We start from the raw sequence: 24726 nt of genomic DNA, 5'->3' as shown, positions 1-24726 counted from the left end.
CAAACCAACACCGGGTACCAGGGTAACATGAATAAGTATCGCTCAATTGGGCAGCCAAAACACAACAAATCTCAAGGGTCAGACAGAGGGTCTAAAATTACGCCCACAAATGAAAGGTTTGAACATTAAAGTTATGCAAAAAGTAAGTAACTGGTGGAGCCAAAAGGAGGTGGGGGATCAAAGGCCGTGACATGGAAGTCTGGTCTTTAAGCAGCGGCCCTCTGCTTCCCCTTAGGTCTGCCTTTGCCCACAGTCTTCGGACGAGCCGGCGGGGTGTTTGATTCACCGTCAAGGGCGTCGGTTTTGGTTACAGATCCGGGTGCGTCATCGCCTTCTGCCGGGCTAGGTATGCAGCCCTGTGTGAAAAATAGCCGTGCGTCCTTGCTGTAAGTATTGGCGAAACTATAGTAGTTGCCTACTAGATGTCAAAAAATTTGCAGTTATTGTGTGGTTCTTCATGAGACTCACCTCGTGGGACTTGGAAAACACACCCCTTGCCAGCACTGAATTGAACGCCAGAAATGTCCACCAAAACTCGCCCGCCAACAACGTAGAAGATCATGTGCATTTTCTTCGCATTCTTTGGTTTCTTGACCCCTCCGGGAGGTAGTTCTACAATTCCTGAACCGATAAACGGAGAACTCAGAAGCTTAGCGAATCTGAAAGCTGCACCTTTGACGTTTCGGGTCTCAATGCCAGATGGGGCGTATGCAATATCTGTGCGCTGTTAGTCCTGGATTGCCAAGGGTCAGGAAGAACGCATACCTAGCACTTCCTCGTCGTCCATGGCTGTTTGCGTTTCATTGTCCCATTTCCTAATATAACCATGCAGGACACCACCCTTCTCCTCGTACGGATCGCGGTACTGATCATCGTCGGAATCGGAGTCATCATCCTTGGTCTTCCTCGATTTCGACTTCTTCGATCGGCGTTTTTGTTTCTTCTCCGGCTCCAGCTCTTCAGTTCGAATGATCTCCTTGATTTTTGATAGAGGATATCGTTGTCCTTCGGTTACCCCCTCGTCGCCGTACACACACCGTTCGTTTTTCCAGTAGGCCAGTGGTCTGACGGATACACGTCCTGAGCGTGTGTGTGTGGTAGACGGGTCCGTGGGCGCTTCTCGTTTGAGAATATAGAGGCTCCGCCCTTTGAGCGGCCCGGTTCGATTGACATGGTTCTCGACTACTTTGTCCAGTTCAGGGTCGCCTGACGGTCCAGTGATCCGACGTTTTTGTTCGGTTTTTTTTGGCTTTTTCGCTGGGCGTTGTTCTTCTGTGTCTTGTATTGGCTGGCTTTGGCCTTTAGGTGGCCGTCCAGGGCGCTTTCGTTTCTGTGATGCCGATTGTTCCTCTGTTCCATCCTGTGCCGCAGTACCATTGGTGCTCTTTGCACTTCCAACTGGCTTGCGACCTCGTCCAGGCCCTTTCCGTGTCTCAGGCGCAGGGGCTTTGTGTAGTTCTTCACCGCTGTTTTCGGCTTGTTCCTCTGAGTTATTACCCAGCAGTGGGTCATCGCCAGCATTGAAGCTATCTACGAGGTCGGTTTGATCCAGTAAATGCCCATTCTCATCGTCATTTTCGTCGCCGTTGGCATCACTGTCGGAGAAAGACATCGGTACCGCTGTTTCGATCTTCTTCCGACCCTTGGCGCGTGCGGCATTGGAGTGTTCCAGCGAGGGTGTGGCGTTGATAGAACGGTTGGTGAGTGGAGAGACATCCCGCCGCGAGTCCCGCCGCGAGTCCCTCCTTGCACTCCTACCGTCTGATGGACTCGATGATGGAAGATCACGTTGTGGACTCTGGGAGGAGCGCAATCCAGGAGTTCTGCGGGGAGACCCAGTCATGCCAGTTTTTGTTGGTGATCGCGCAACGGGCGGGGGCAGGCGGGGGGTACGCGAACCGTTGAGGCCATTGAGGAAATCTGCAGGGCCGGGCCCGTTGCCTGCTGGGTTCAGCGTCTTTTTACGATAGCGCGCATTCGGAATACGTACCCTCGTCCATGGACATCTCTGAGCCCATTGACTCTTCGCTTTCGAAGCCATTTTCTTTCACGGGCGATTTTTCTGGTGATGAGAATATTCCGTCGACGTCTTCCATTCCATGTTCATCCCGCTTGCCTTCCTTCAGGGTGATACCTGTACGTCTACTGACAGTCAGCTCACCGCGTACCAGCTTTCACACCGATTGAGATATAATACTATGAAACATACCTTCCGGCTTTGCCGACATTGGAGAAGTCCAAGTCGCGAGCCTTTGCCGGGCCCCGGGGAGCCATGTCTGCGGTTATTCGGTGATGCAACCAAGTTCGACCGCCTGACTTCGCGGGGACTGGGCGGCTAATAAAGGAGTCCGGGCAGCGGCTAATTCCGGCAGATATGACAATAATTTAAACGAATGGGCGCTGTGAAGGAAGTATTGTGAGGGGAATCGAGCTTGGGCAGGGAAAAGAAGCTGGAGGGGACTTGGAATTCATGACGCGCTGGGTGCGCTAGTCCAAAACGGTTTGGGACGCGTTCCGTACTCGGCAGTTTGTATATGCAATCATTGCAATGATTCACTGCCGTGTCTAAGCCAGGCGCCTTCACTCACTTCACTTTTTGTTTTCTGCTTTTCCTACAGGCGTCGCATCGGTTGGCCTATGGTGATCGCCCGGAATTTCAGACCTCGCCTTGGCGTGCAGGTCTATGTTGTAATGCCTTGGTAAAACAACTCACCATATATATCCATTTACGGAGTACATATATATATATATATACATTTACGGAGTATAGGTAGTATGCACACTGTAAGACAATCGACAGAGTTTGGTACATAGTCAATCAAGTATAGGCATGATTACTATTACATACAATAATATACAAGAGGTTCAAAGTCATAAAAGACTCCGGGAGCAGGGCCTCGCACTGGGTCCCGATCCCAAAGCAAGTTTTCACTGCGCTGCCCATAACGTATAACTGGTCACGCCGACCTTGCTGACTAGTTACAGTCAACCACGACAGCGTGTAGCTCGTTGGTCGGACGGGGCCTTATGCGGAAAGAAAGACGCTAGTCCCAAAACACCAATCAGCGAGGGACCAAAAAGACGCTGACTCTGGAGCAACACAGCCACAAAAGATCCTCCAAAAATGCTAAAAAATTACAGGGCCGAGCGCGAATTGAACGCGCGACCTAGCGGACTGCAGCCGCTTGCTCTACCCCTGAGCTATCGACCCTTGATGTTATGGACAGTGGGATTTGCTGAAAATGAGTCGCGGCGGTGGAATCTCGGTTTTTGCCGCGGGGCCGGGCCAGACGGATCGCGAGCATGTTTAAACTGTAGCGCCCTTGAGCACATTTCTACGGTGTAGTCCTGGATAGCATGTACCAATATATCCAAGCTGCAACGACCATGGTCGGATTCAGTCCGTCAATTGGCCGAACGCATCTGGGTCGGCGTCGGTAGTTTCATCCGCGTGACTTACGGTAGTATGTACATGCCACGGGTTGAAGCAGGATCGTAGACTACGTATGTTGTAACTACTTGTATCTGATGCTTCAGCGAGTAATGTATGGCACAAAACGCTTCCAATTACTTTCATGCATTCGTGTCAGAGCATGCATCGGCAACTTTGTTGCGATGGCGTGGACTGAGGAAGTGTGAGTAGTGAGTAGTGAGTACGTATTAGTTTGGCCCCACGGGGAACGCGGCTCGCGTGGGACGCGTATCCGGCATACCGACCATCGACTTATCTTTATTCAATTGGCAACCTCAAACATACCTTGTTCATCAAGAACCAATCTCCATATCCAAAATGGGAGGAGACACGCCAACCACGCCGGTCGCTGACACAGAGTCCAGTGATATTGAACCGTCTATGTTCCTTCCTCCAAGCATCGACAAAACCCGACTCCTCTCGGGCGAATCCTACTTATATTTCTCACCAGCGCCGCCTGCAGTCCCAACGCAAAAGTCTTCAGATACAGACTCCGATTACCTAGTTCTCGGCGTCGATGAAGCCGGCCGCGGCCCCGTCCTCGGACCCATGGTCTACAGCGCATTCTACCTCCCCAATTCTTTACACCACTCCCTCCTAGCCAAGGAGTACAGCTTCAACGATAGCAAAGTTCTTACAGCGGGTGTGAGGGCAAACCTCATGCGTATTCTATGCACACAAGGCTCACATCTCTACGAGTCATGCGGGTGGACGACAAAACTTCTTTCTGCTAGAGACATATCATCGGGGATGATGAGGCCTGCAGCGGGTGTGGGTGGGGTGTATAATCTCAATGCCCAGGCGATGGACGCGACAATTGAGCTTATTAGGGGCGTCGTCGAGGAGAGAAAAATAAATGTGCGGGAGGTTTACATTGATACAGTGGGAAATCCGGCGAGCTATCAGAAGAAGTTGGAGATGGTGTTCCCTTCACTGAAGATTACGGTTGCTAAAAAGGCGGATTCGTTATATCCTTGTGTCAGTGCGGCTAGTGTGGTGGCCAAGGTTACAAGAGACCTTGCGCTGGAGGTTTTGTATGAGGCTTTCAGGGAAGGTGGTGGAGAGACCGGTGATGGTTGGGGAAGTGGATATCCCTCTGACTCAAAGTGCGTGGGCTGGATGCGAAATAATATGGACCCTATCTTTGGGTGGGGGAATGAGTGTCGGTTTAGTTGGGGTACAGCGAAGGAAATGCTAGAGACCAAGGGAGGGCAAAAGGTCGACTGGCCTGTGGATGAGGATAACACACAGCTCATGGACTTCTTGCTGGCTTCTGGTGGTACGTCCAAAGGACCAGAACAGGAACTTCGAGAGTGGTTCGGAAAGAAACCTGCAGAAATTCTGTAGGTAATTATTTTAGCTGAGGTACGTGAATAATGCTATGATACCCCACCCCAGCCTGGAAAGAAAAGCAGAAGATTAGAAACTTTGTCATGTTCAGCAATAGCTGCCGCCTTGATGCATATCTTATTTTGTAGACATATCGATATTAATGCGACAACAGAGGTGGATAGAAAAAAAAAAATATTAGTTGAATCCGTCGGGTATCTGGTTAAAGTAATATGGTATTCCAAAACAGAGCTCCACCCAAGAAAGACGAGTCGTTTAGAGTGTCGCAGTCGAGAAATAGTAGTTATCCCAAAGATATTCGTAGTCTTCAATGATGCTGCCCACTAAATCAAGAAGTGGCTTGCCCCTCATCTTTCCTGTGAATCCTTTTAGTGTAGACCTAGTAATGTTATTAGCGTCTCGATATTGACCTGTCAGAGGTGATGCTGGGACGAACTTCGTAATGTTCTCATAAAAAGCTCCTCGCATCAACCACCAACCCATCGACCAGCCCCTCTTCTTCAGCTCCTCTCGCTCAAGGCCGGTCAGTCCGCGGAGGCCGCCAGCGATTCTCTCCCGAAAGTCGGCCTTGGCTAATTGGCGGCAACCGTATTCCATGCCAAAGCCGATCAACCATGGTCTCCAGCTCCGCTTGTCGCCCCTCCATCTCTGTAGCGCAAGCGCATATACGACTGGCCGGAGGATGTGTAGAATTTCTGCCAATTGTCCCTGACCAGTGACCCTATGCAAAAGTGCCCTTGGAGGTTTAATATCATCCGCAGTCAGGACCTTGGATATGAGATAGTTTGAAACATCATTTACGTCGGGCAAGGAAGGAAGTGATAACCCAGTACGAGGCATGGTCCAATCAAGGTCGGAGGATCGTTCGCTGACAGGCGACTCCATCCCGTTCCAATCGCCTCCATCTTCTTCCTGAGACCTAGGGTCTACTTCGCGTTCAGGTAGGGGAGGACTAACTAGCGGTCGCGAGTTTGTGAGCCGTAGTAGGAAAAGGCGACAGATTGCTTTCACGAATTCAATAAGGACAACCACACGCCAGCGGACTTTATCGCCGCGGCGCCGCGCGATCATCTCCCATAGCAGCTCCGTATACTGAACAGTTTGGAGTGTGAGGGCGACTTTTTGATATAAAGAAGACTCTGACGACCAATACTTTGTGTATCTGGTGTGGGGAGTTGGCGTTGGTCGACGAATGGTCGGTGGTAGGCTAGATATGACTTTCGAAATCAACGAATCATGATACAGCGATAGCAACTGAACTCCTGAATGAACTGGATTCGTTCTGTTAGGCGCGCCTGCAAAAGACGGAAGGTTGCCAACATACCACATTCTGAGGGTATTTCTGAGTCACGATAGCGTCCTTTAGAGAGAAGTGTTAGGACCTAGCCATCATAGGTATATGAATAACGAACCTGGAATAATATACGTCAACGACCTTAATGCCGATTCAACCTGGCCTATTGAACTTGCATTCTTTGTCACAAAGTCCTCGTAAAGTGGCAGCCACCTGGATGGTTGTAGGACGACGGCGGGCACCGGATTTTTAGACTTCTGAGCGGCTTCCATACCGGAGCGGACAGGGCACATTGAAGGAATACAAAGTAGAGGACGAGACGATGAACCGATTAGTACTATTAGATGGTGACTTGGAAGTCGAAGGCAGGAGAGAGTTCGAACTGCTGGGAGCAGCACGTGTCCAGCGTGTGCCAAGGGGCATATGCCGAGGTCTGGTCGGAGGAGCTCTCCAGTCTCCCGACAAAGAGCATCGGCCGCTTCCAGTATGACATCTGCCTCACCTACAGGCTGCAGGGACTCAGAGAGCCAAAGCCAAGGTCGGTATTTCTGTGTCTATGCTTTGAACTCCTGGGATCCGGCGAGCAAATCATTAGCTGGGCCATATATGGCGTAAAGGTCTCAGCATTATGACGCTTCCGATAAATTTACGTTCGATGTACTATCTGCCAGACTCAAGACCGGCTCGTATCGTGCCATATCTCAAGTATATACAAATAAATCGCTGCCGACGAGTATAGTCAGACCTGGCCTAACCACTCACTCATCTGCAAACAACCACCGCCCGTCTGGGCGCATCGCTTCTCTGTGTCGCTCCTTCACCTTATCTCTTTCTAGTCTCTGGGCTTCCTCACGGTCTTCTTTTAATTCCTGCGTGCCAGGCATTTCCGTGCGCCAAAACCCGGGGGGCGTACCTGGTCTGTGGTGTTGATGCCGGTGTTTGCCAAATCGATCGGCAAAGTGTTTCGCCTTTGCTTCGACTAATAGATATCCACGCGCCTCAGGGCTAAGCGTATCAACCATGTTTCTATTCTCCCCAAAGTATTCTTCGAGGATTTCATGGTCATCCAATGTTTCTCTGGATGCATCCACCGGGATGCCAAAACGTGCCATGGCAAGAAATTTTTCTCCACAGCAACCAGGACGCGTGCAGCCACTGGCACATTTGCGCCCGTCCTTTCCTCGAATAACCTCATCATAGGCGTAATCTAGCCCGTTGTTGTAATCAGGATTTATTCTAAAATGTTCAAGGCCGAGTCGCCGCAGTGGCCGGGTTCTGTAGGGTCCGTCGTTAGGATTTGCTTCCATATGGTGGGGGAGCTTCAGTTGTGTATCCAGTTTACCATCTCGTAGGTTCGATTCCTTGCTTCGTCGAGGAGGCCTCGAAGTTGGTGTTGTATTGGACGTGGTATCTGCCTCGTCGCAGCTTTTTAAAGAGCTACCTCTTATGGACGATCGCCACTTGCGGTCTTCAGTGCCTGTAGAAATATTGGAAGTGATCCCAAACTGGAATGTTCGGCCCCTCGGTGGCGTTCTTTCGAGTAGATCCGATAGTCGGCTCCCGCTTGACGGATCGCGCACATTTTGGTTACCCTGCGGTGGCTCTGCTCCTCTTCTATTCGCGCGCGGCCGGAGCTGATTTTCATCACCATCCTCCGTTATGGAAGATATCCGCGTTATGTTTCCCGGTTTTTTCGTCCCCTTTTTGGCCGATGACTGACCAAGACCGTTTGTGTTCCTCAAGTTGCTATTGATAGGCTGAAGTGCCCTTGACTTATCATGGTTTGCCTGATTGCTCTCATGTGTACAGTTTGGGCGCACCATATGTTGGGACCAAGGCGATTCCGTGTTGACCAAGGGGTTCTCCGGGGCAGCATATGAATCATGATTCCTATGAAAGCGGACTCTTTTGGTAGGAGTAGTCACAGTGTCACCGATATCATCTAGATCCTGAGTTCCCGGTGGCCTGCCTTGCGGAGAATGGGTTTTTAGAGGGCTAGAAGACAATGTCTCACTTTTGACCGTAATAGGATGTTCCGTACAGTCATCGCTCGAGCACTTAGAAGATAACTTATTATCTGGAGGACATTGTACTGGAGCAGAGCGTTTTCGTTTCCGCATTACGGGGCGTGCGCTTGAACGAGTAGGAGTGTCCGGCGGCAACTCGTCTGTTGAAGCATCTGACGGTGTGGACGTCAACTCTGGGTGCTCTTTCCGCCACCACTGCTCACTTGTCCTGTCGCATTCGTTTCCATCATCGCTGTTGTCGAGTTTGTGAGCCACCTCAAGCTTTGGTGTAGTTGGCTTCCTAATCGACATGTATGTTTGCAAGTCTTTGTCGGGGCTTCTTAATGGATTGGGTATGCGGGATGGCAGCCTAGGTGACAGCACCGACGGATTCATTGGACTTGTTGACTCAACTCGTCGAAAATTGACGGCTTTACCATTAACGGTAAAAGTAAACTCTTGGTGTTGAAGAAGGCTCTGCCACTGCTCTAGCCTTTTCTTGTGACGTTTGACACGTTTTTTAAGATCGTTCGAAGCTTGCACGAGCATGCCGGCCTGTTCGTATATTTCGGTATATCTATCGCTGATTCTTTTCAAATCAGCCGCATCCATATCCGAGATGTGCTTGTTTCCCAGGACAAGCCGTGGTTCATATTTATCATCTAACTGAAGCTCGTTTTCGGTGGCGTTCTGGTGCTCTTTCGGATCAACTTCACCTTGCCGCATATTTTCCTGTAGGAGAAATATCTTGTGCCTTAGCAATCCCGCTTCAGAGGCCGTCCTCTGGCGAGCCTCATCAGCAGTTTTGGCTTTTTCTTCTGCATCCTTGACGCGTGCATCGTACGCGGCGAGCTTTGTATTGAAATCCCTGTAAGCGGTATCGAAACAGTTCTCAAAAGTTTGAGCAACAGATATATGGAGTCGTTGTATGACCTCCATTCAGAACAACAATGAGAGAACACTGGATGATGGTGTTCTTAACTTCGAGTATGTGCAGATAGAACGCGTGTTTTGACTGTTGAGGGTGTGACTTACTACTATGACGTATCGCGTATCGGGTACAGTGAAATTACAGGGGTGTTAACTGTACGGTAATATCGGCTTCGGCTTATCGCTTATCGCGCTCTGATAAGGAGTTCGGTCTGTTGGCGATGTCGATATTGGCAAATTCACGCCCTCTTGCACAGCAATGGACGCTGCAAAATGTCAAAAAGGCGCAATGATGACGAGATTTCGAATCACCCACCTCCAAAACGTCCGCGCACAACCGAAGCTGGACTTCAGACCGACAAGCTGTCTTCGTTGAGCAATGAGATCCTGCTTCATATACTCTCTTTCCTGCCAATACCAGCTCTTCTTATTTGCCAAAGGTCCGTATATTCTCCGCACAGATTCTATTCCAAAGCTTAATGACTATTACATATAGCCTATCCCATCGGTTTTATGCTCTTGCTGGAGACTCTGAGCTCTGGAAACGACAATATTTTGCGAAATGGGTACGGCCCCGCGCGCGCCGATTAGCGATAACCCGGCGCACATCTTTTCCTCAGTCCAAGTTCGAATATTCCCCGAGAGTATCGACATGGTTGGACCATAGCCACCTGGATCAGAATAATCAAGTCACAAATTGGAAGCGACAATATCAGCTTAGACATAACTGGTCTAGAGGCACGTGCCGAGTGACCCAGGTCGAAATCCCCCAGCCACCCAAGCCACCAATACTGGCAACACTCTGTGCTGGCTATGTATTTACTGCGGACTCTCATGGGGGCCTTAGGGCTTGGTCAGTAGAGAGTCCAGAAAGGTGCAATGCTGGTCTTCATTTTCTGGGCTTCGGGTCGCAATCCCCTTCGGCTCCGACTGCGTTAACTGCAACCTGTGGCCCGGAGAAGAATTGCATCCAAATTGTGGTTGGGTTCGACAATGGCGTATTCACCGTATACGAAATGAATTCGACGAGCTTGCGACTAGACATACGTTTTTCTCTCACTATGACCGCTCACGGCGCGGTGACGGCCATGGCTGCTTCATACCCGTATCTTATGGTCGTCTCAAAGCATATGATGCTGTCACTATATAAATTACCGCTCGAAACTGATAATTCCAGCTGGAGTGACGACGCCCCTCTAATTGCATCGTTAAAGGCGGATAGCGTCCTATCGCCAATGTCGCTTTCTGTTCGCATTGCAGGATCGGAAATAATCGCTTCTATAGTCTACAGCTTCCTTCACCTTGGCTGCGGGTGGTCATTAGGGATTCAAGAATTACATTTTGACAAAACCGGGCGGCAAACCAAGTCACGACTTACCACCACAGTGGATACGCAGCATGGATTGCACTTATGTCGCCTGCCTGCTTCAATCAACGGGCAGGCTTTGACCCCAGAGGTCGAATCGATCCTATTCCCCCGTGCAAAACCGATAATGCCTGCTATACTACATCATGATCCACCTACATCTGTTTCGTACTCTCATCCGTATCTCCTAACGTCGCACGCGGACAATACTCTCACGGTATACCTTGTTGTGTCTTCGTCGAGCAATCTATTTGTGAAAGGAGGCCAAAGATTATGGGGTCATACGTCTTCTGTTTCGGCAGTACAAGTGAGCGACCGAGGAAAAGCAATTTCTGTAAGTTCACATGGAGATGAGGTCAGGATATGGGAACTTGAAAGCTTGATATCGTCTTTTGGCAGCCAAAAGGTGTTCCAAGGTGACACTAGCATTAAAGTCAAGCCTGGAAACCAACCGCACCCGCAAGGTCGGGGAGGTCCCGGTTTATTGTCTGGGGTATCCCACCGTGATTTCAGACGAGCTCAATCGCCATCTGCGAACATGGCCAATAAAACGGCCCGAGCGCGAGATTGCATTGGATTTGACGACGAACGACTGCTTTTACTTCGAGAAAAGGAACATGGATCTCAGCTCCTCGAGTTCTACGATTTCAGATAGCTCTTGCTGGTGGGACGGAAGGCTGGACCTTTTGAAAAGTAGAGAGAATAAGTGGATGGCCCGTTCTGAGCAAACCTCGTGTTCTTGGGACTGCTTGAAGCATCTGCTTAAACTGCATCTTCAACCTAGCTACCAAGGTAGATGTTTTGAGGACCTTGGAAGGTGGATATATTATAATCACAGTGATCACAGCCCAAAGGACTTTTTCTGATCCTTTTCTATAATTGTTCAATTCTCTTTCAAGGAACTTACTTTGGAGGCTAGGAAGATGTTTTCCTTTTTATCGCCCCGCGTGTTGGCGCCCGCTGGTCACACAATGATACAACCAACCTGCATACGTACAATATACCCAAAGTTGATCTGACCATCGATTTACGCAGTCCCCGTTGATTGTATCTAAATTTTACATTGGACCGGTTTGGTTATTTGGTTCTCGGAAAAAATGTCCTTACGTTTGCTCACTCTGGTCGTTCGTTTGTTAGGCACCGGGCCCATGATGTAGAATTTCTAATCTCCAGCCAAGCAACAGGGCATTATAACAGGATGCCCAGCTAATTTGGCACCCTTTGCTAGGTTTGCTGTTGGCGAAAGACATTGGGCGGGGGTGCTTCCGAGTTGGGAGAATGGGAGCGACCAGCATCAAAGGAAAGCAAGAAGCTGGAAAATAGGAAAGAGGGACGAGGGGAAAACCTCAGGTTGGAACTCCTGCAACGAGCAAAACGCGAGGTTACGTCCTTCTGAGCAATTGCAGAATACTCTGAAGAAATCAGAACCACGCGAAAGGGCCCCAAACTAAGAGCCCCCGCACCAACAAGGCCAGCCTACTTATCTCCGTTTATCTGCAATCAAGATTCTTTCCGCCACTGCAAATCACTAAATTTCTGCTTTGATTTTTCCCCTCCAACAAAACTCCCTTCCGCTTAACAACACTTCTTCTTTGATTCTGAATAAATATTCCAAACGTCAGAATGAGCTTCGGAGGTCGTGTATGCTTTAACTGTGAGTCTAAAAAAAATTCTGATCTGCAAACTGCCATTGGCGCTCGATTTGTCCCCGTTGCTTTCCTTTCTTTTGAAATTCAAGCTGTAAAGGAAGAAGGAAAAAACAAGGAGATCTTCCATTTTTCCCTCGCCTTCCTCCCCGGTCATCTTGATTCTCATTTCCCCCGACTGCTTCGACTGTGAACTTCGATGTGCAACCGCATGTTGCAGCGTTGAGGGTTCATATTCTGCTTCGAGACTTTTGGTGGAAGGAAAAGAAAAAATGACCCGGCTAACATTTTGAACAATAGGCGGCGAGGCAACCCACCAGGTAAATTCCAATCCCATTGCTTCACCTTTAACAGGCCTTTTGAACCTCATAATGTCTGACCATGTAGGCCCGCGATTGCCCCAAGAAGGGAACTCCTACTTGGTATGTTCGCAATGCGTTCGCTCGAAAATTTGTCTTCTAACACTCTGCGTATAGCTATAACTGCGGTGGTATGCAGCGTTTGCCCCCCTTCATTGCAGCAATTGCTCCTTTGTCCTTGGTTATTGTTTCCTTCTAACACCGTCTTTCGACTTCAATAGGACAAGGACACGTCAGTAAGTAAACCCGGTACCATTCCCATCCATCGCTATACCGGAGAAATTAATCTCTCGCGTCGCTCTAGGCCGTGAATGCACTGTAGCTCCTAAGGAGAAGTCCTGCTATCGTTGTGGCGGTGTCGGTCACATCTCTCGCGAATGTCCCCAAGCTGGTGAAAACGACCGCCCCACTGGCGGCCAGGAGTGCTACAAGTGTGGTCGAGTCGGTCACATTGCTAGGAACTGCTCTCAAGGTGGCAGCTATGGAGGTGGCTTCGGTGGCGGTGGCTATGGTGGTCGCCAGCAGACCTGCTACTCCTGTGGTGGTTTTGGCCATATGGCCCGTGACTGCACTCATGGTCAGAAGTGTTACAACTGTAAGCTGGCCCCTTTAGATGATTACATACTCGCCTTTTTGCTTGCGTATCATGCTTACATGGACAATGCAGGCGGAGAGGTCGGCCACGTTTCGCGCGACTGTCCCACAGAGGCAAAAGGCGAGCGGGTTTGCTACAACTGCAAGCAACCTGGTCATATCCAGAGTGCCTGCCCCAACAACTAGTTGACATATGGTCGGCTCGTTTGTCTCCTTTACGCCTCCATTTTGTACATTGAACCAGGGTTCAGGGATATTTATCTAGCCCGTCCTATTCGTGACGATTTGCTTTCCGTTTGCTCAAACCCCGTCAGCCAAGTCATAACCCCTTGGCTTTATGGACCTGGTTCCGAAATGGTTTAGACCCCCTCGGTTAACCAAGATATCTATTCGAAAGATATCTCTGTACTATTGAGTCATGCCTTTACGACTTACCTGCCTTGCCAATCTCCGAAGCCATTAGAGACAGGGCGGATTGATGTTCAAAACTGTGGAGATGGCCTCTCGGTTGCGGATGGATGGATCAATGGGATGGATGCTCTTGTGTATTGCAGAAGACTTAGGGAACAAAAACATTGAAAGGCAATGAGAGGGACGGGGCCAAAAGAAGAAAAAAAGGGAAAAGGGAAAAAAGGTAGAAGGGTAGGGTTTGTGCGCGATGTCTATGCCTTTGAAGAAGAAAATTCATATTGACTTTTAACACACTGTCTTTGCTTTCTTTTCACGCCTGCTTTCATCATAATACTTGGAGAAAACAAACAAGTCCACTAATATTAAACAGCAAGTGCTTGTCTCTAGTGTGTACATGGACAATCCTCCATCGTATGTTCGGAATTGAGTGTATACATAGTAATCAACTTACCCAATGTGCCCTATGAACTGCAGCTACACATCATAGCCCTCTGAAATCTTGGGACGTCTCCACAAAACCGTTCCTCTTCCTCTGCATTCAAGCCCCATTTTTCATTGAATGGATCGAGCGCCATACTCATCACGCGGCCGAGGATCTCCCGATCCCCACGACGTTCTACACGTTCAATAATTTCATCGAGGATCCAACCACGAGGGAGAAACTAAAGGGTCCAAATATTGTCAGTTGCACTGTGTGCGAAAAGGAAGGAAAGGGAGCTGAGTACGTTTGGATTAACCTCTTTCATGGTTTGCTGTCGTTTGGTATCGGCAGTGGCATCAGAGCCCCAGTCTTCTATGACGCGCTGGCGCCACCTGTCTAGCCACTTGGCGATACGTTCTCTTGCGGTGTCCTCCGTGTATCCTATACCGCCAAATCCTTCGATGTGGAAGAATATAGGTGCTACCCTTTTTCTTCCGTCTTCTGTTGTGAGATCAGCGAGAGACACGTATGATAGGCGTCTGAAGAAATGGTTAAAGTCTAGCTCTAATGCTTCCAATGTGTCAAGGAGCTCGGAGAATAATTCTTGGAAATCCGATTCCTTTTGGGTTTGGAGACCAAGTCTCTTGCCCATTAGCCGCTTGTATTGGTTCAGAAAAACTGCCTTGTACTCATCGCCGGTTCGTTCAATGATGGTCTCCGCCCGCTTAATGAGAGCTGGAGCTGCATCTTCTGTGACTCCTTTTGTCACAAACGTTTCTTCGTCGACCTGGCTGCCAGCGCCGATGAGCTCTCCGAGGCACTCGCCTAGTCTCACCAAGTTCCACCAGATAACTGATGGTTGGTTCTTATAGGAGTATCTCAACATATGATCGTCATGGTTAGGAGTATACTGCGGATCGAAATTGTCCATGAAAGCAAACGGGCCGTAGTCGAGTGATAGCCCGTATATAGATGTGTTGTCTGTATTTAGAACTCCGTTCATGAAGCCGTATGCCTGCCAAGCGGCCACGGTCTTTGCATTACGCCGGGCAATTTCTCGATAGAGTCTTGCAAATCTGTTCTCTTCCACATTCTGGTGTTCTTGTACCTTGTCCCATGGAAGACCGCGAGTAGGGTTCTCCACAGCATCCGGTGATTGGTCTTTCCCAAGAGATACTGCCCCCGGTAAGGATTCCCAATCTTGAAACACATTTTCAGCAGTGTAAGTTGCGAGCTTTCTAATCAAATCACGGTCACCACGAGAGTGTGGAAGATCGAATGTTCCGATCCTCAGCCAAGATTCAGCGAAACGACAAACTATAGCGCCAGGTTCAATGCGTTCGCGCAGAACTTTTGTCTTGGGTAGGAGAGATAAAGACAAAGCTCGAGTGGTGGGAATTCCGAGCGCGTTGAGCGCTACGCACATATATGGTGGTTAGCTCGGGGATGTCTATAAGTAGAGACCATCATACCTTCTGATACTATATATTCGCGAATACTGGATCGTAACACAGCTTTTCCATCCGCAAACCGGGAGTACGGTGTTCGGCCAGCTCCTTTGAGTTGGACTTCGTATCGGATATTCGTCTTTGGATTGGTGCTTTCAAATAGGCTGATCGCGCGCTGTTGATGTTTAGCTTTTGCTATCAACCTCCAGGAGTTTACCGAAACTTACACCGTCTCCGAGTTGACCAGCCCACGCACCGCTGTGTATCGTCAGCATTTAACATTTGTCAAGGAACTTTTAAGCGACACACAATTGCCATCCTGGAATGAGTTAGCGATCATGGCTCGCGTACAGTCTTGGCTGGGTGACGCCAGCAACATACCCCCATAACATTGCGCCCATGGATATATCCCTCCGCGTTCCTCATCCCAGAAAAATTCGTTTCCCGAGACCACAGCCTTGAACTGTGCCGAATTCTCTTCACCAACTTTGAGTCCAAGATCTTTCATTGCCCTGGGGCTGACCCCCAGAAGCTCTTGATCTTCTGCTGTTTCAGGGCGGACGAAAGTGAAGAACGCTCCCTTCACGGTGCGCGGATATAATCTCTCCCTCTGCGCTTTGTGTGACACGTCGGGTGTCTCAAAGGCCGGGTCTGTAGGAAGCTTTGACGTGAATACATTCGACTTTGGAAGTCCAGCTATCGAAAGGCCTCGATTTGTGTCTACGTTGGAGAGTTGCGAAGCCATTTTGCGGAAACGTCCCCGGACGTGTGAATGCGAAAAGGCGGCACGAAAAGACATATAACCGCGCAGTCAGTAAAAAAAATTTATGAAAGGTTGGGAGGATTATAACGATTTAACTAGATTGTGCCAAAGTTTTGATTACTGATTGCAAGTCGCCCCTCCTATCCTCTGTTACTAATGAGTCGAGTCGAGATGTCGCGGGAGGACGAAAGCCGAATGTGACATCATATCTAAATCAGACTCGATATTCTCCCACAGCGCAAGGATGCAGATAACCTGGCCTGAGGTTATTGTGAGCACATTCCACGACTGCTAAGCCAGTAATCTTTCGGAAGTTGGTTCATCAGCTCATATGAAAGTAGCCTAAAAAGGGCCGGGAGCTTGTGTCCCGCACCGTCTGCAGCTGCATCTCGTACCGTATCTCCCGCCGAAATTTGATAGCCATTCTCACCCTGGCCTGCTATTATTAATCAACAACAAGACGCAGACGGCATCGCTCGCTGGCTCGCTAACCGACGAGGAAAACATGGCAAATAGACTAGCAGCCGATAAACCGTTCAATATTCAAACCGTGGAGACGTCTAGCCACTTAGCCAGACTTGAACGGAACGGTGCCGCCCTTCTCCCCACAGCCTGAGACCATTTTCGCAGAGTACTCCGCGATCCGGCCCGTTCCCCGTGTCTACATAAAAGCCGGTGCGCGCACTTCCACGCTGTGGACCAAAACATTTAAGACTTTGGTTCTTACGACGTAGGCAGAGTTGTGCAATCCGTCTTGATCTAACCATGACTTCTTTGAAACCGATCCCGTCCATCCGGTTAAGCGATGGAACTTTAATTCCAGTGGTAAGGAAGGCTTCTAGTTTCATTTCCAATAAAATTACTTTTAACCGACGATTTAGGTGGGATACGGAACTGGCACCGCTTGGTTTAAAAGAGGCCAAGATACTACCGTGAATCGCGAATTAGTCGAGTCAATCAAAACAGCTATCAAGTTAGGATACTACCACTTGGATGGCGCCGAGGTCTACGGCACAGAGCGGGAACTAGGTGTTGCAATCAAAGAGAGTGGTGTCCCGCGAGAAAAGTTATTTGTGACAACAAAGGTCAATCAAAATATCGACGATATTCCCAAGGCAATTGATGCCAGCTTGGAGAAGCTCCAATTGAGCTATGTTGACCTGTATGCATCCCTCCCTTTTTGCTGAACCGAAGCATTGATCGTTGAATGTTGTACCTAGTTACTTAATACATCAGCCTTTCTTCGCCAAATCCCCAACTGAGCTTCAGGGTGCTTGGGCTGCTATGGAAAAGGTGAAGGAAGCTGGCAGAACTCGCGCCATTGGAGTATCCAATTTCCTTGAGAGCCATCTGGAGACAATCTCGCAAACTGCAAAGATTCCACCAGCAATCAATCAGATAGAATATCATCCATATCTGCAGCATGGTTCTCTCGTCGCATACCACGAAAAGAAAGAAATCGCAACAGCCAGTTATGGACCCCTCACGCCGATCATTCGAGCCAAAGGAGGCCCCTTGGACCCGCTCCTGTCGAAATTGGCACAGAAGTATGGTGTTCAAGAGGGAGAAATTCTTTTGAGATGGTCGGTTGACCGAGGCACCGTGTCTATCACAACCAGCGCGAAAGAATCACGTCTTAATGCTTATCTGGATGTTCTCAAATTCCAACTAACACCTGAGGAGGTGGATAAAATTTCCCGTCTTGGTGAACAGAAGCATTACAGAGCTTTTTGGCAAGAGAAGTTTGCGGCCGATGATAGGTCGTAGAGAAGATGCATACAACGATACTATCCTTACAACTTTGGAATCAATAAACATAGGCTGCTACCGTTACGGTCTCCAGGATCCGGCAATTTCTTGCCCACTCGCTAGGCATTAGTAGGTTGTCGTTGTGATGAATGTTGACGATAACATGAAGCGCGATGAAGCTGTTTCAACCAACCTAAACGTACCTTGCCTCGCAGAGCCATATAATATGTTTTTGACATTGTAATTGAGAATCAAGAGAGAGAGAGTTGTACAAAAAGCCAACCTTCGATGTAGGGCCAAACGAACCTAGGGTGCTGCCAAGCCTCTCCGCCCAAAGTTGTGAAAGTGAAAGAGGGAAACCAACCGTCACTTGCTCCCGCCGTCCCTCTTGCCACTCCGGACTCTACTCCTACCTAGCCACACCCTTGGAGGGAGGTCGCCGTCTCTCTCTCTTTCATATCTGCTTATCATTATTCCATTCACTCTTTCCTCCAGACTCTGGATATATGACCTTATATCTATACATCGACACTGCCGGAGGAGGCCTCAATCCCCCAATGGCTGCCGGCGTTGCGCAATAGCTTCTCAGGACCATTCGCTGGCAGATCGTCGCTGATTTCAGTTGCGGGCGACACGTATTCTCTTTATGACAACTGCCCTATCCATATCCTCATTCGCTATATATTTCGCACCCGGGGATCGCAGATTGCGTCAGTCTTTTTTTTTTAAAAAAAAAGGGACCCTTGCTGCTGGCTTCGGAAACGGGTCTCTTTCTCCGCGATTGTCTGGTGCGATGAGACTCAACCGGCGACTCGATCCATGGTTTGTCGATATTGCAGACAACAACAGCGCAGTTTATCGCACAGCTTGAATGGGGGGAGGGGGGAAGTTAATTCATTAAATCGTCTGCATCATTCGTCTACTTGGGCTCGCCGAATCGTACCATCTATTCACATCTACGGTGTGACTTTCGCTGCAGTGCTCGGACGGTCAGACTAGTTGGAATATTGAAAGAAGATAATATTAGGAACGAAGTCCTCGCCTGAGCTTTTTGGCCTCACGTCACCGGCGAGACTGCAATGTCGCCTCGTTCCACCGATAACTCCGTAAGACCTTCGGCATCTATTCGTGGACGATCGACATATTCTGAACAAGACCCGATCGATTGGCGACTGAAGCGTCTTCGTGAAAAGGTCCTGCCTCTCTATCCTTTTCTCCTCACAGTGCCCACCGATGTTCCCTTTCGACTTGGCCACCGCATTGTCAACAATTGGACAGTGAGTGATGACGGGCCATTCGCCCCAGAGGAACAACAGCTACAATATATGACATTCTTGACCCACGACGAAAGTGATTCTCTCCTGGTAGCCGTGGGCGATTGGTCCGACGCCACAGGGAGCGTAATGGCCGACCCGCGATCGCGACCTCAAAGTGCCACTAGCACGCCATCTAGCAGTTCGACCAAAAGAAAAATCAGCCTACACGACTATAAGAATAAAAGAAAGAGTGGCACTTCACCTTCACCTCTGAGCCAGGACACCCCAGATCGCCAAGGGGGCCCTACCCTCTACGCCCACCGTGACAACCATATTTCTAAACATATCCCTACTAGCGACAAGCGTCAAAAGCCACCGAAGACACATCTCTCTCCAACCCCCCCTTCTCAATTGGATTCCGAGCATGTAGATCGCAAGCGCCCTCTGGAGCGCGACCGTGGCCGGCACGGCCTGCAGGTCAAAGATAGTGCTCCTGCGAAGAAAAGAAAATTATCGCCTGAAGCTCCAGTAACTCGACCCAAAGCAGAACCTTCAAATGCCAATGGTCTTCCAGAACTCCTATCACCCACCCTCCCGCCAACTTCAAACACTCCCCAACTACCTCGACTTTTATCTCCCACTTTGCCGCCTGATCTCGAAAGGGAGCTGGCCAAGTTCGGGAATGAGTCTTTGGCATCAGACTCGCAACCGGAATCTACTGTGAATAGTGACAACACAAAACAGAAACAACAAAGGGATAAAGTGTCTGCATGCGACATTTCGCAATTGGAAACCATAACTACTAACATCCCGGACTTTAATTCGGTTTCCGAAAAAAGTGCCCCAAGAGACGCGGAATCTGTGAAAGCCAGCTCCCACGCATTTTCGAAGACCAGTATACGGCCGCAAATAAATAGCAGGCCACTGCAGACCTTGGCTAACAAACCTGTCCAATCTTCTTCGGCGAGGCCTCGCTTAATTGTGAGATTGAAGTATGGGAGGTCAAACAGGAAGCGCATTGAGGGTCTGCTAAAATTCGCTGGTAAAAGGAAGCTCTCTCACCAAAGTTCGCCCACGCCCGATGTAGTCGAGCCAGAGTTGTCTCATTCTACGAAGCCTGAGCAGCCAAAAGTTCCAACGTCTGACCAGACTGTTAAGACTGCCCGCTTTGATGGGAAAACGAAGCTTACGGGGAGTGATCGCGCAAATTCTTCGACAAGAGATAAAGCGAGAGAGTCACGACTTAGTGTAGAGAAACCTCAAACCCCAATCCTAAGTCAAGCACAGCAGGAAAAGTCAAGACCAGTATCGATAACGCCTGCAAAAGACCTCAAACACTCTTCTTCCCGACAAGAATCAGCCACCAGTGATAGGAAAGAGCATTCGCACCCAGGGTCTCGGAAAACGCCGGCAGATCCCTCTCCAAGCACAATTACACAGTCGCCCTCCCAGTTGAATAGTGCGGATAGGAATGGTGAGCGCCGAGCTTGGAAGGATGAGTACCAGAAATACGGAAATTTGGGTAGGGAGCTGAAACATGCTGCTGATCGACACACGGCTAAAGATAAGGTCGCAAACACTGATGAGAAGCTTGCTGCTGCCACGGCAATAGAGGCTATTATCTGTTTCGTCCTTGCCTTCATCGCAGAGGACCAGTCCAAGGCGATTTCTCGGCAGATTGGCGATTCTTCCACTTGGCTATCCATCATCGCATATTGGCGGGTTGTGAAAAAGAATAGTCTCCCTTACCCACCACTTCATAGTCTTTGCCTTATCCTGGGCGCCATCTCTTACGACGCTATCCATGCTCTTGATCTCGAACGCCTGGCAATCACACCTATACCTGGTGAACAGACACCTCTTCCCACCCCTGCAAGCGACGGACAACCTGCTCAATTGGAAGATAGTAAAAAAGGCTTAAAGGATTTTCTTGAACTGAAAAGTAGACTCCCGGAGTGTTACAAAGAGTCGCAACGACTGTGGTATGATGGTTCCCGGGGCCTGTCAGAAGACATCCTTGCTCGCGAGTTCCCGGAGACTTGGTCGAAACGCGCCAGAAATTACACTGAACAGGGGAAAAAACGCCTGAAACCCGGAGTCTACTCCGGTGAGATTTACCTACCACTCGGGAGAACCAGCACACCCCTCGAAATTGCTCGGTTTAGTTACTCGCTTTTAGGCGAATGGTGCTCGAAAGAGAATATCGAGTGGCAGGGCAAACTCGATTTATAGTCGGTTTTTTTTTTTTCTTTTTCTTTTTTTTTTTTTTAATACTTATGATGAATTCCTTGGTTGAATATCATTAAATATACATATGCTCCTGCAGTCCCTGATGCCTACTATTTATTGATTCACGATGGGCTGGTCTGCTTTGCTCTGCCCTTGACTTGTGCCCTGGGTATGTTTCGCCTACACATAGGAAAGGAAGCGAGGCGTCATGGTATGAATTTTTCATATCTACTTTTATTACTTTTCTTTCAGTCGTTGTCACTTCTATGATACCACCGGTTTATAGCTTTGTTCGAGATACTTACTCCATCTGCCATAGCGGTTGAGCGTACAATAATAATATTGTTCAAAATCCCGTTCTATTGGCTAAACTCGTTGGTTAAGACGAGAAGTCTATAAATGTGGGAGACCGCGCTTTCTGATACCTAAAGCCGGACCAGACGATTTGATCCTGAAAGTACGTTTGGAGTAGTTGAAAACTTCAAATCGTTGACTAACTTTGAATCGAGGCTCGAAACTGGAGAGAAGGTATAAACAAGCATTACGCTGGGCAACGAAAGTCAGGGTTTGGATCCTGACCGAATAACCAGCCAGCTTCACGACAGTATCTTGCTTCCTTACCGTAAGACCCAACTTCGCTTCTCCAACAGATGATCAAGGCATCTACTATATCCGCCATCACTCCCTCAATAGCTCCAAGTACACTCCATCCGATGGCTCCTGCAATTAAACCAACGATATACGCGTATATGCTGCCGCGCGTCACCCCGTCGCTTGTAGACACCTTCAAGCTCCGAGCAGTGCTCACCCAGCCCCCGAATCCAAGAGCGAGAGACATCATAAGCCGGGCAGCATGAAGGATCAGTTTAGAAAGCCTGTATGGGAGTAGTGAGGAGTGAGACTGGCCGAACCGAGAAAATGATCGGGGATGTAATGATGACGTTGCGACTGAGGGCACAAGATTTGTCATTTGGCTGAGACCACGGGCAGACGGAATGAGTGGCTGAGAATGAATTGCAGCATATGTGAGCGAAAGAGGATCTGTGACGGCAGTAACCGGGGTGGGAATAAAAGCATAAGCAACCAAGCCCAGTAACGAGGCCACACGCCTGGGCAGCACGAGGAAAGGTATGCGAATTAGCAACACCATCAATCTAGATAAGCAAATTGTCCCAAATAACGCTGTCAGAGAATGAACCGTTGCCGCTTGAACTATTTGCCTCGAGGTTGGTGCCGGATTTGCAAACCGGTGGAAATACCACTGGCTTACTGTTGCTGCTGTGACAGTTCGCTGAATGCCTGCGATGACTCCAAGAGACCACAGATATATGATGACGAAAAAAGCCCCCAACCACCAACTGCTAACATTGATAATAAAGGATTTCGACTCTGATAAATGGCCCCCAAGGAAGATTCGAGTAAACATTAGCATCCACACCCAAGTCCATGAGGTGATGAGAATTAGGTTGCCAAGGCCGAGGAGTAACAGTTCTGCATTGGCGGCAAGGATCCGACAAGAAAATTCGAGGATACTGATTGCCTTCCCTATGGCATGACGGCCCCGTAGAACATTATAGATCCAAGCGGTTCCCATAATAAACGGGACGAACGATCCGATGCGCATAACTTTGTCCTGAAAGGCCGAAACGCCACGAAAACTTGAAATAAAAGGGTATAGAAAGAAAGAGTAGAGGATCACTGGAACGGCGAATATGGTAACGTATACTAGAGGGCGCACATATGAGCGTAGAAGGGCAAGCCACAACAAAGAGATGAACACCGAAACGAGGGTATAAACGCCGAGACGATAGAAAGAACCATGGATGGTCAAATAAATCGTATCACCCCATTTACCATTATTCCCTGGTGGCGGTGATGTATGTAAATAAACAAGGAACGAGGTTGCGAAGACACAAGCAAAGGATATCAGGAATAGGTGCCCCCAAAAGACATCGTGGTTGAGAGATTCGATCCTTGCGGAAGTTGCGGAGGTCTGATACGAGATTCTATCATCTTGCAATTGAGACTCTGCTAATAGCAGCTGGTCTGTTGCCTCGTTAGGCGTAGATGCGGAAATGGTTCCCAGGTTATCTATCTGGGACCGCTCACGGAATCGCTGGATGGACGGGGCTTTATCATCGTCAAGTGGGGTAAAGTCACCATCGTTTTCACGAAAACCAGACTTAAGTGTGTCTTCGAGGCGGATATCAACTAGGTTTTCCTTTGTTTCACCGCTGCGCTCATGACGTATCCCTACTTCACCATCTGTTACCTCTGTCACTGGATCAACAGTCCGACCTCGCTCCTGTCCTTGTCTGCTAGCACGCCAGGCGCACCTGGCTCCTCTGGGTTGTTCTGATATCCCACCAGAGCTTTCCTGTGTGCTGGCATCAAGAGAGTTGCTGCCGTCCTCATCAGTCTCCGAGTCCCTTAAATGACTGCCTCCGAAATGCCGCCTTGATCTTTGAAGCGCATAGAAGTCTGCTATTTCGCGCTCATGCTCAACTTCTTCATTCTCTTCGTGAAAGTCCTCGGTAGCGCTATGAAACAGAGGCGCCTGCTGGGCTAAGTTCCGCGAACCAAAAGTGAAATTTGAAAACTGGGAGGCTCCAGGGTAGTAGGGGTCGGCCACCCGTCGCTGTAGAAAGGATCGTGATGATATATTTCGTAAATGCCCGGGCCTTTGCGTTATGTGGCTGTGATCCTTCCTGCGTTTATCATCCACGATACGTGACTGCGACTGGGCTAGGAAACGAGAGGCATCTGCGTACTTTTGATGAGCTGTGGAAATACGGGTATTCGAAAAGACTGGGATAAGTTGCTTACACTCAGAGAACATCTCTCATATCCCACTGTGAGGGGAATAGGCAGAGTGCCTTTTCGGTCCCTTAAACTTGATTTCGTAGCTTATCACCTCTTGATAGATGTTGGAGCGGTGAGTATCTATTATTAAGTGGTGAAAAGAGCCCGAATGAGTTTCGTTACAGGGTACACAAGTAGGACAAGGTTATTTTGAAGTTCACCTATAAACAGGCAGTATACTATGTAGGGGATGTCAGCCCGAATATAAGTTAATGGGACGTAGGTAACGGTTGTCGTCGTTTGAAGCAGTAGCGTCATAAGACATGGTCATGGTGATAGCTGACTCATCATCAATCAGCCTTTCACCAGCGGCATTCATCGCATCATCGAAAAGCGTATCCGATCAACAAGGCAGAGACCAAATCTATATGCTCCAGCGTTCTAGTTCCTGGAGTTGATTTACATTCATACTGATAACCCAAAATCAACGCCGCGCGCCTTTGTTTGTTGCGGGTTCCCAGCAAATAGACTCCAAATGAGTTCTTGTGGTTTAGATTGTGGCAACTCAATTCTCCATCACATAACGCACCTGCCTCTTTCTTTCCTCTAAAACGGATAAAATACGACAGC

At 48.9% G+C, this 24726-nt stretch overlaps 8 protein-coding genes and 1 non-coding gene across 9 annotated transcripts; 3 read left to right on the top strand and 6 right to left on the bottom strand.

Moving 5' to 3' along the window:
* Positions 1–418: 418 nt before the first annotated feature.
* Positions 419–2274, bottom strand: ASPSYDRAFT_156520 (Cupin domain protein; the record flags this gene model as incomplete). Its single annotated transcript, XM_040842562.1, has 4 exons — positions 419–717; positions 766–1944; positions 1991–2171; positions 2206–2274. 4 exons carry the CDS (start codon positions 2272–2274, stop codon positions 419–421), a joined length of 1728 nt encoding a protein of 575 aa, XP_040700112.1.
* Positions 2275–3139: 865 nt separating this feature from the next.
* ASPSYDRAFT_t105 lies at positions 3140–3211 on the bottom strand. The gene has a single exon. It is a non-coding gene; the product is annotated as a tRNA-Cys (tRNA).
* Positions 3212–3691: 480 nt separating this feature from the next.
* On the top strand, positions 3692–5201 carry ASPSYDRAFT_47576 (ribonuclease H2 catalytic subunit RNH201). The gene has a single exon (XM_040847457.1). It carries the CDS (start codon positions 3791–3793, stop codon positions 4817–4819), a length of 1029 nt encoding a protein of 342 aa, XP_040700111.1. The 5' UTR covers positions 3692–3790; the 3' UTR covers positions 4820–5201.
* On the bottom strand, positions 5078–6388 carry ASPSYDRAFT_91566 (peroxisomal membrane protein PEX16; the record flags this gene model as incomplete). The annotated part of the gene is made up of 4 exons (XM_040852509.1): positions 5078–5201; positions 5259–6093; positions 6147–6182; positions 6235–6388. The coding sequence occupies 4 exons, from the start codon at positions 6386–6388 to the stop codon at positions 5078–5080; spliced, it is 1149 nt and encodes a 382-aa protein (XP_040700110.1).
* A 486-nt stretch (positions 6389–6874) lies between these two features.
* ASPSYDRAFT_59642 (SAE2 C-terminal domain-containing protein) lies at positions 6875–9706 on the bottom strand (the record flags this gene model as incomplete). The annotated part of the gene is made up of 3 exons (XM_040849733.1): positions 6875–9055; positions 9369–9473; positions 9623–9706. The coding sequence occupies 3 exons, from the start codon at positions 9704–9706 to the stop codon at positions 6875–6877; spliced, it is 2370 nt and encodes a 789-aa protein (XP_040700109.1).
* A 4183-nt stretch (positions 9707–13889) lies between these two features.
* Positions 13890–16042, bottom strand: ASPSYDRAFT_33405 (YdiU domain protein; the record flags this gene model as incomplete). Its single annotated transcript, XM_040845083.1, has 6 exons — positions 13890–14090; positions 14154–15265; positions 15322–15472; positions 15525–15555; positions 15607–15616; positions 15679–16042. The coding sequence occupies 6 exons, from the start codon at positions 16040–16042 to the stop codon at positions 13890–13892; spliced, it is 1869 nt and encodes a 622-aa protein (XP_040700108.1).
* A 689-nt stretch (positions 16043–16731) lies between these two features.
* Positions 16732–18035, top strand: ASPSYDRAFT_47568 (aldo/keto reductase). Its single transcript, XM_040847456.1, has 3 exons — positions 16732–16885; positions 16942–17222; positions 17281–18035. Exons 1-3 carry the CDS (start codon positions 16826–16828, stop codon positions 17825–17827), a joined length of 888 nt encoding a protein of 295 aa, XP_040700107.1. The 5' UTR covers positions 16732–16825; the 3' UTR covers positions 17828–18035.
* Positions 18036–18888: 853 nt separating this feature from the next.
* On the top strand, positions 18889–21297 carry ASPSYDRAFT_91561 (uncharacterized protein; the record flags this gene model as incomplete). The annotated part of the gene is made up of 1 exon (XM_040852508.1): positions 18889–21297. One exon carries the CDS (start codon positions 18889–18891, stop codon positions 21295–21297), a length of 2409 nt encoding a protein of 802 aa, XP_040700106.1.
* Positions 21298–21348: 51 nt separating this feature from the next.
* On the bottom strand, positions 21349–24387 carry ASPSYDRAFT_47566 (uncharacterized protein). Its single transcript, XM_040847454.1, has 2 exons — positions 24121–24387; positions 21349–24057 (listed from the first exon to the last, which is right to left on the bottom strand). Exons 1-2 carry the CDS (start codon positions 24131–24133, stop codon positions 21836–21838), a joined length of 2235 nt encoding a protein of 744 aa, XP_040700105.1. The 5' UTR covers positions 24134–24387; the 3' UTR covers positions 21349–21835.
* Between the last annotated feature and the right edge of the window lie 339 nt (positions 24388–24726).

The sequence above is a fragment of the Aspergillus sydowii genome, assembly GCF_001890705.1.
Source record: "Aspergillus sydowii CBS 593.65 unplaced genomic scaffold ASPSYscaffold_9, whole genome shotgun sequence".
Lineage (NCBI taxonomy): Eukaryota > Fungi > Ascomycota > Eurotiomycetes > Eurotiales > Aspergillaceae > Aspergillus > Aspergillus sydowii.
This window is presented reverse-complemented; position numbering and strand designations above follow the sequence as displayed.

What these genes read in the sequence shown, in the direction of transcription:
- ASPSYDRAFT_47576 (XM_040847457.1), top strand. Translation starts at nt 3,791, where the DNA reads ATGGGAGGAGACACGCCAACCACGCCGGTCGCTGACACAGAGTCCAGT.
- ASPSYDRAFT_47568 (XM_040847456.1), top strand. Translation starts at nt 16,826, where the DNA reads ATGACTTCTTTGAAACCGATCCCGTCCATCCGGTTAAGCGATGGAACT. An exon ending in ATGGAACTTTAATTCCAGTG is followed by an intron (nt 16,886 to 16,941) that starts GTAAGGAAGGCT and finishes CCGACGATTTAG; the next exon opens with GTGGGATACGGAACTGGCAC. An exon ending in CAATTGAGCTATGTTGACCT is followed by an intron (nt 17,223 to 17,280) that starts GTATGCATCCCT and finishes TGTTGTACCTAG; the next exon opens with TTACTTAATACATCAGCCTT.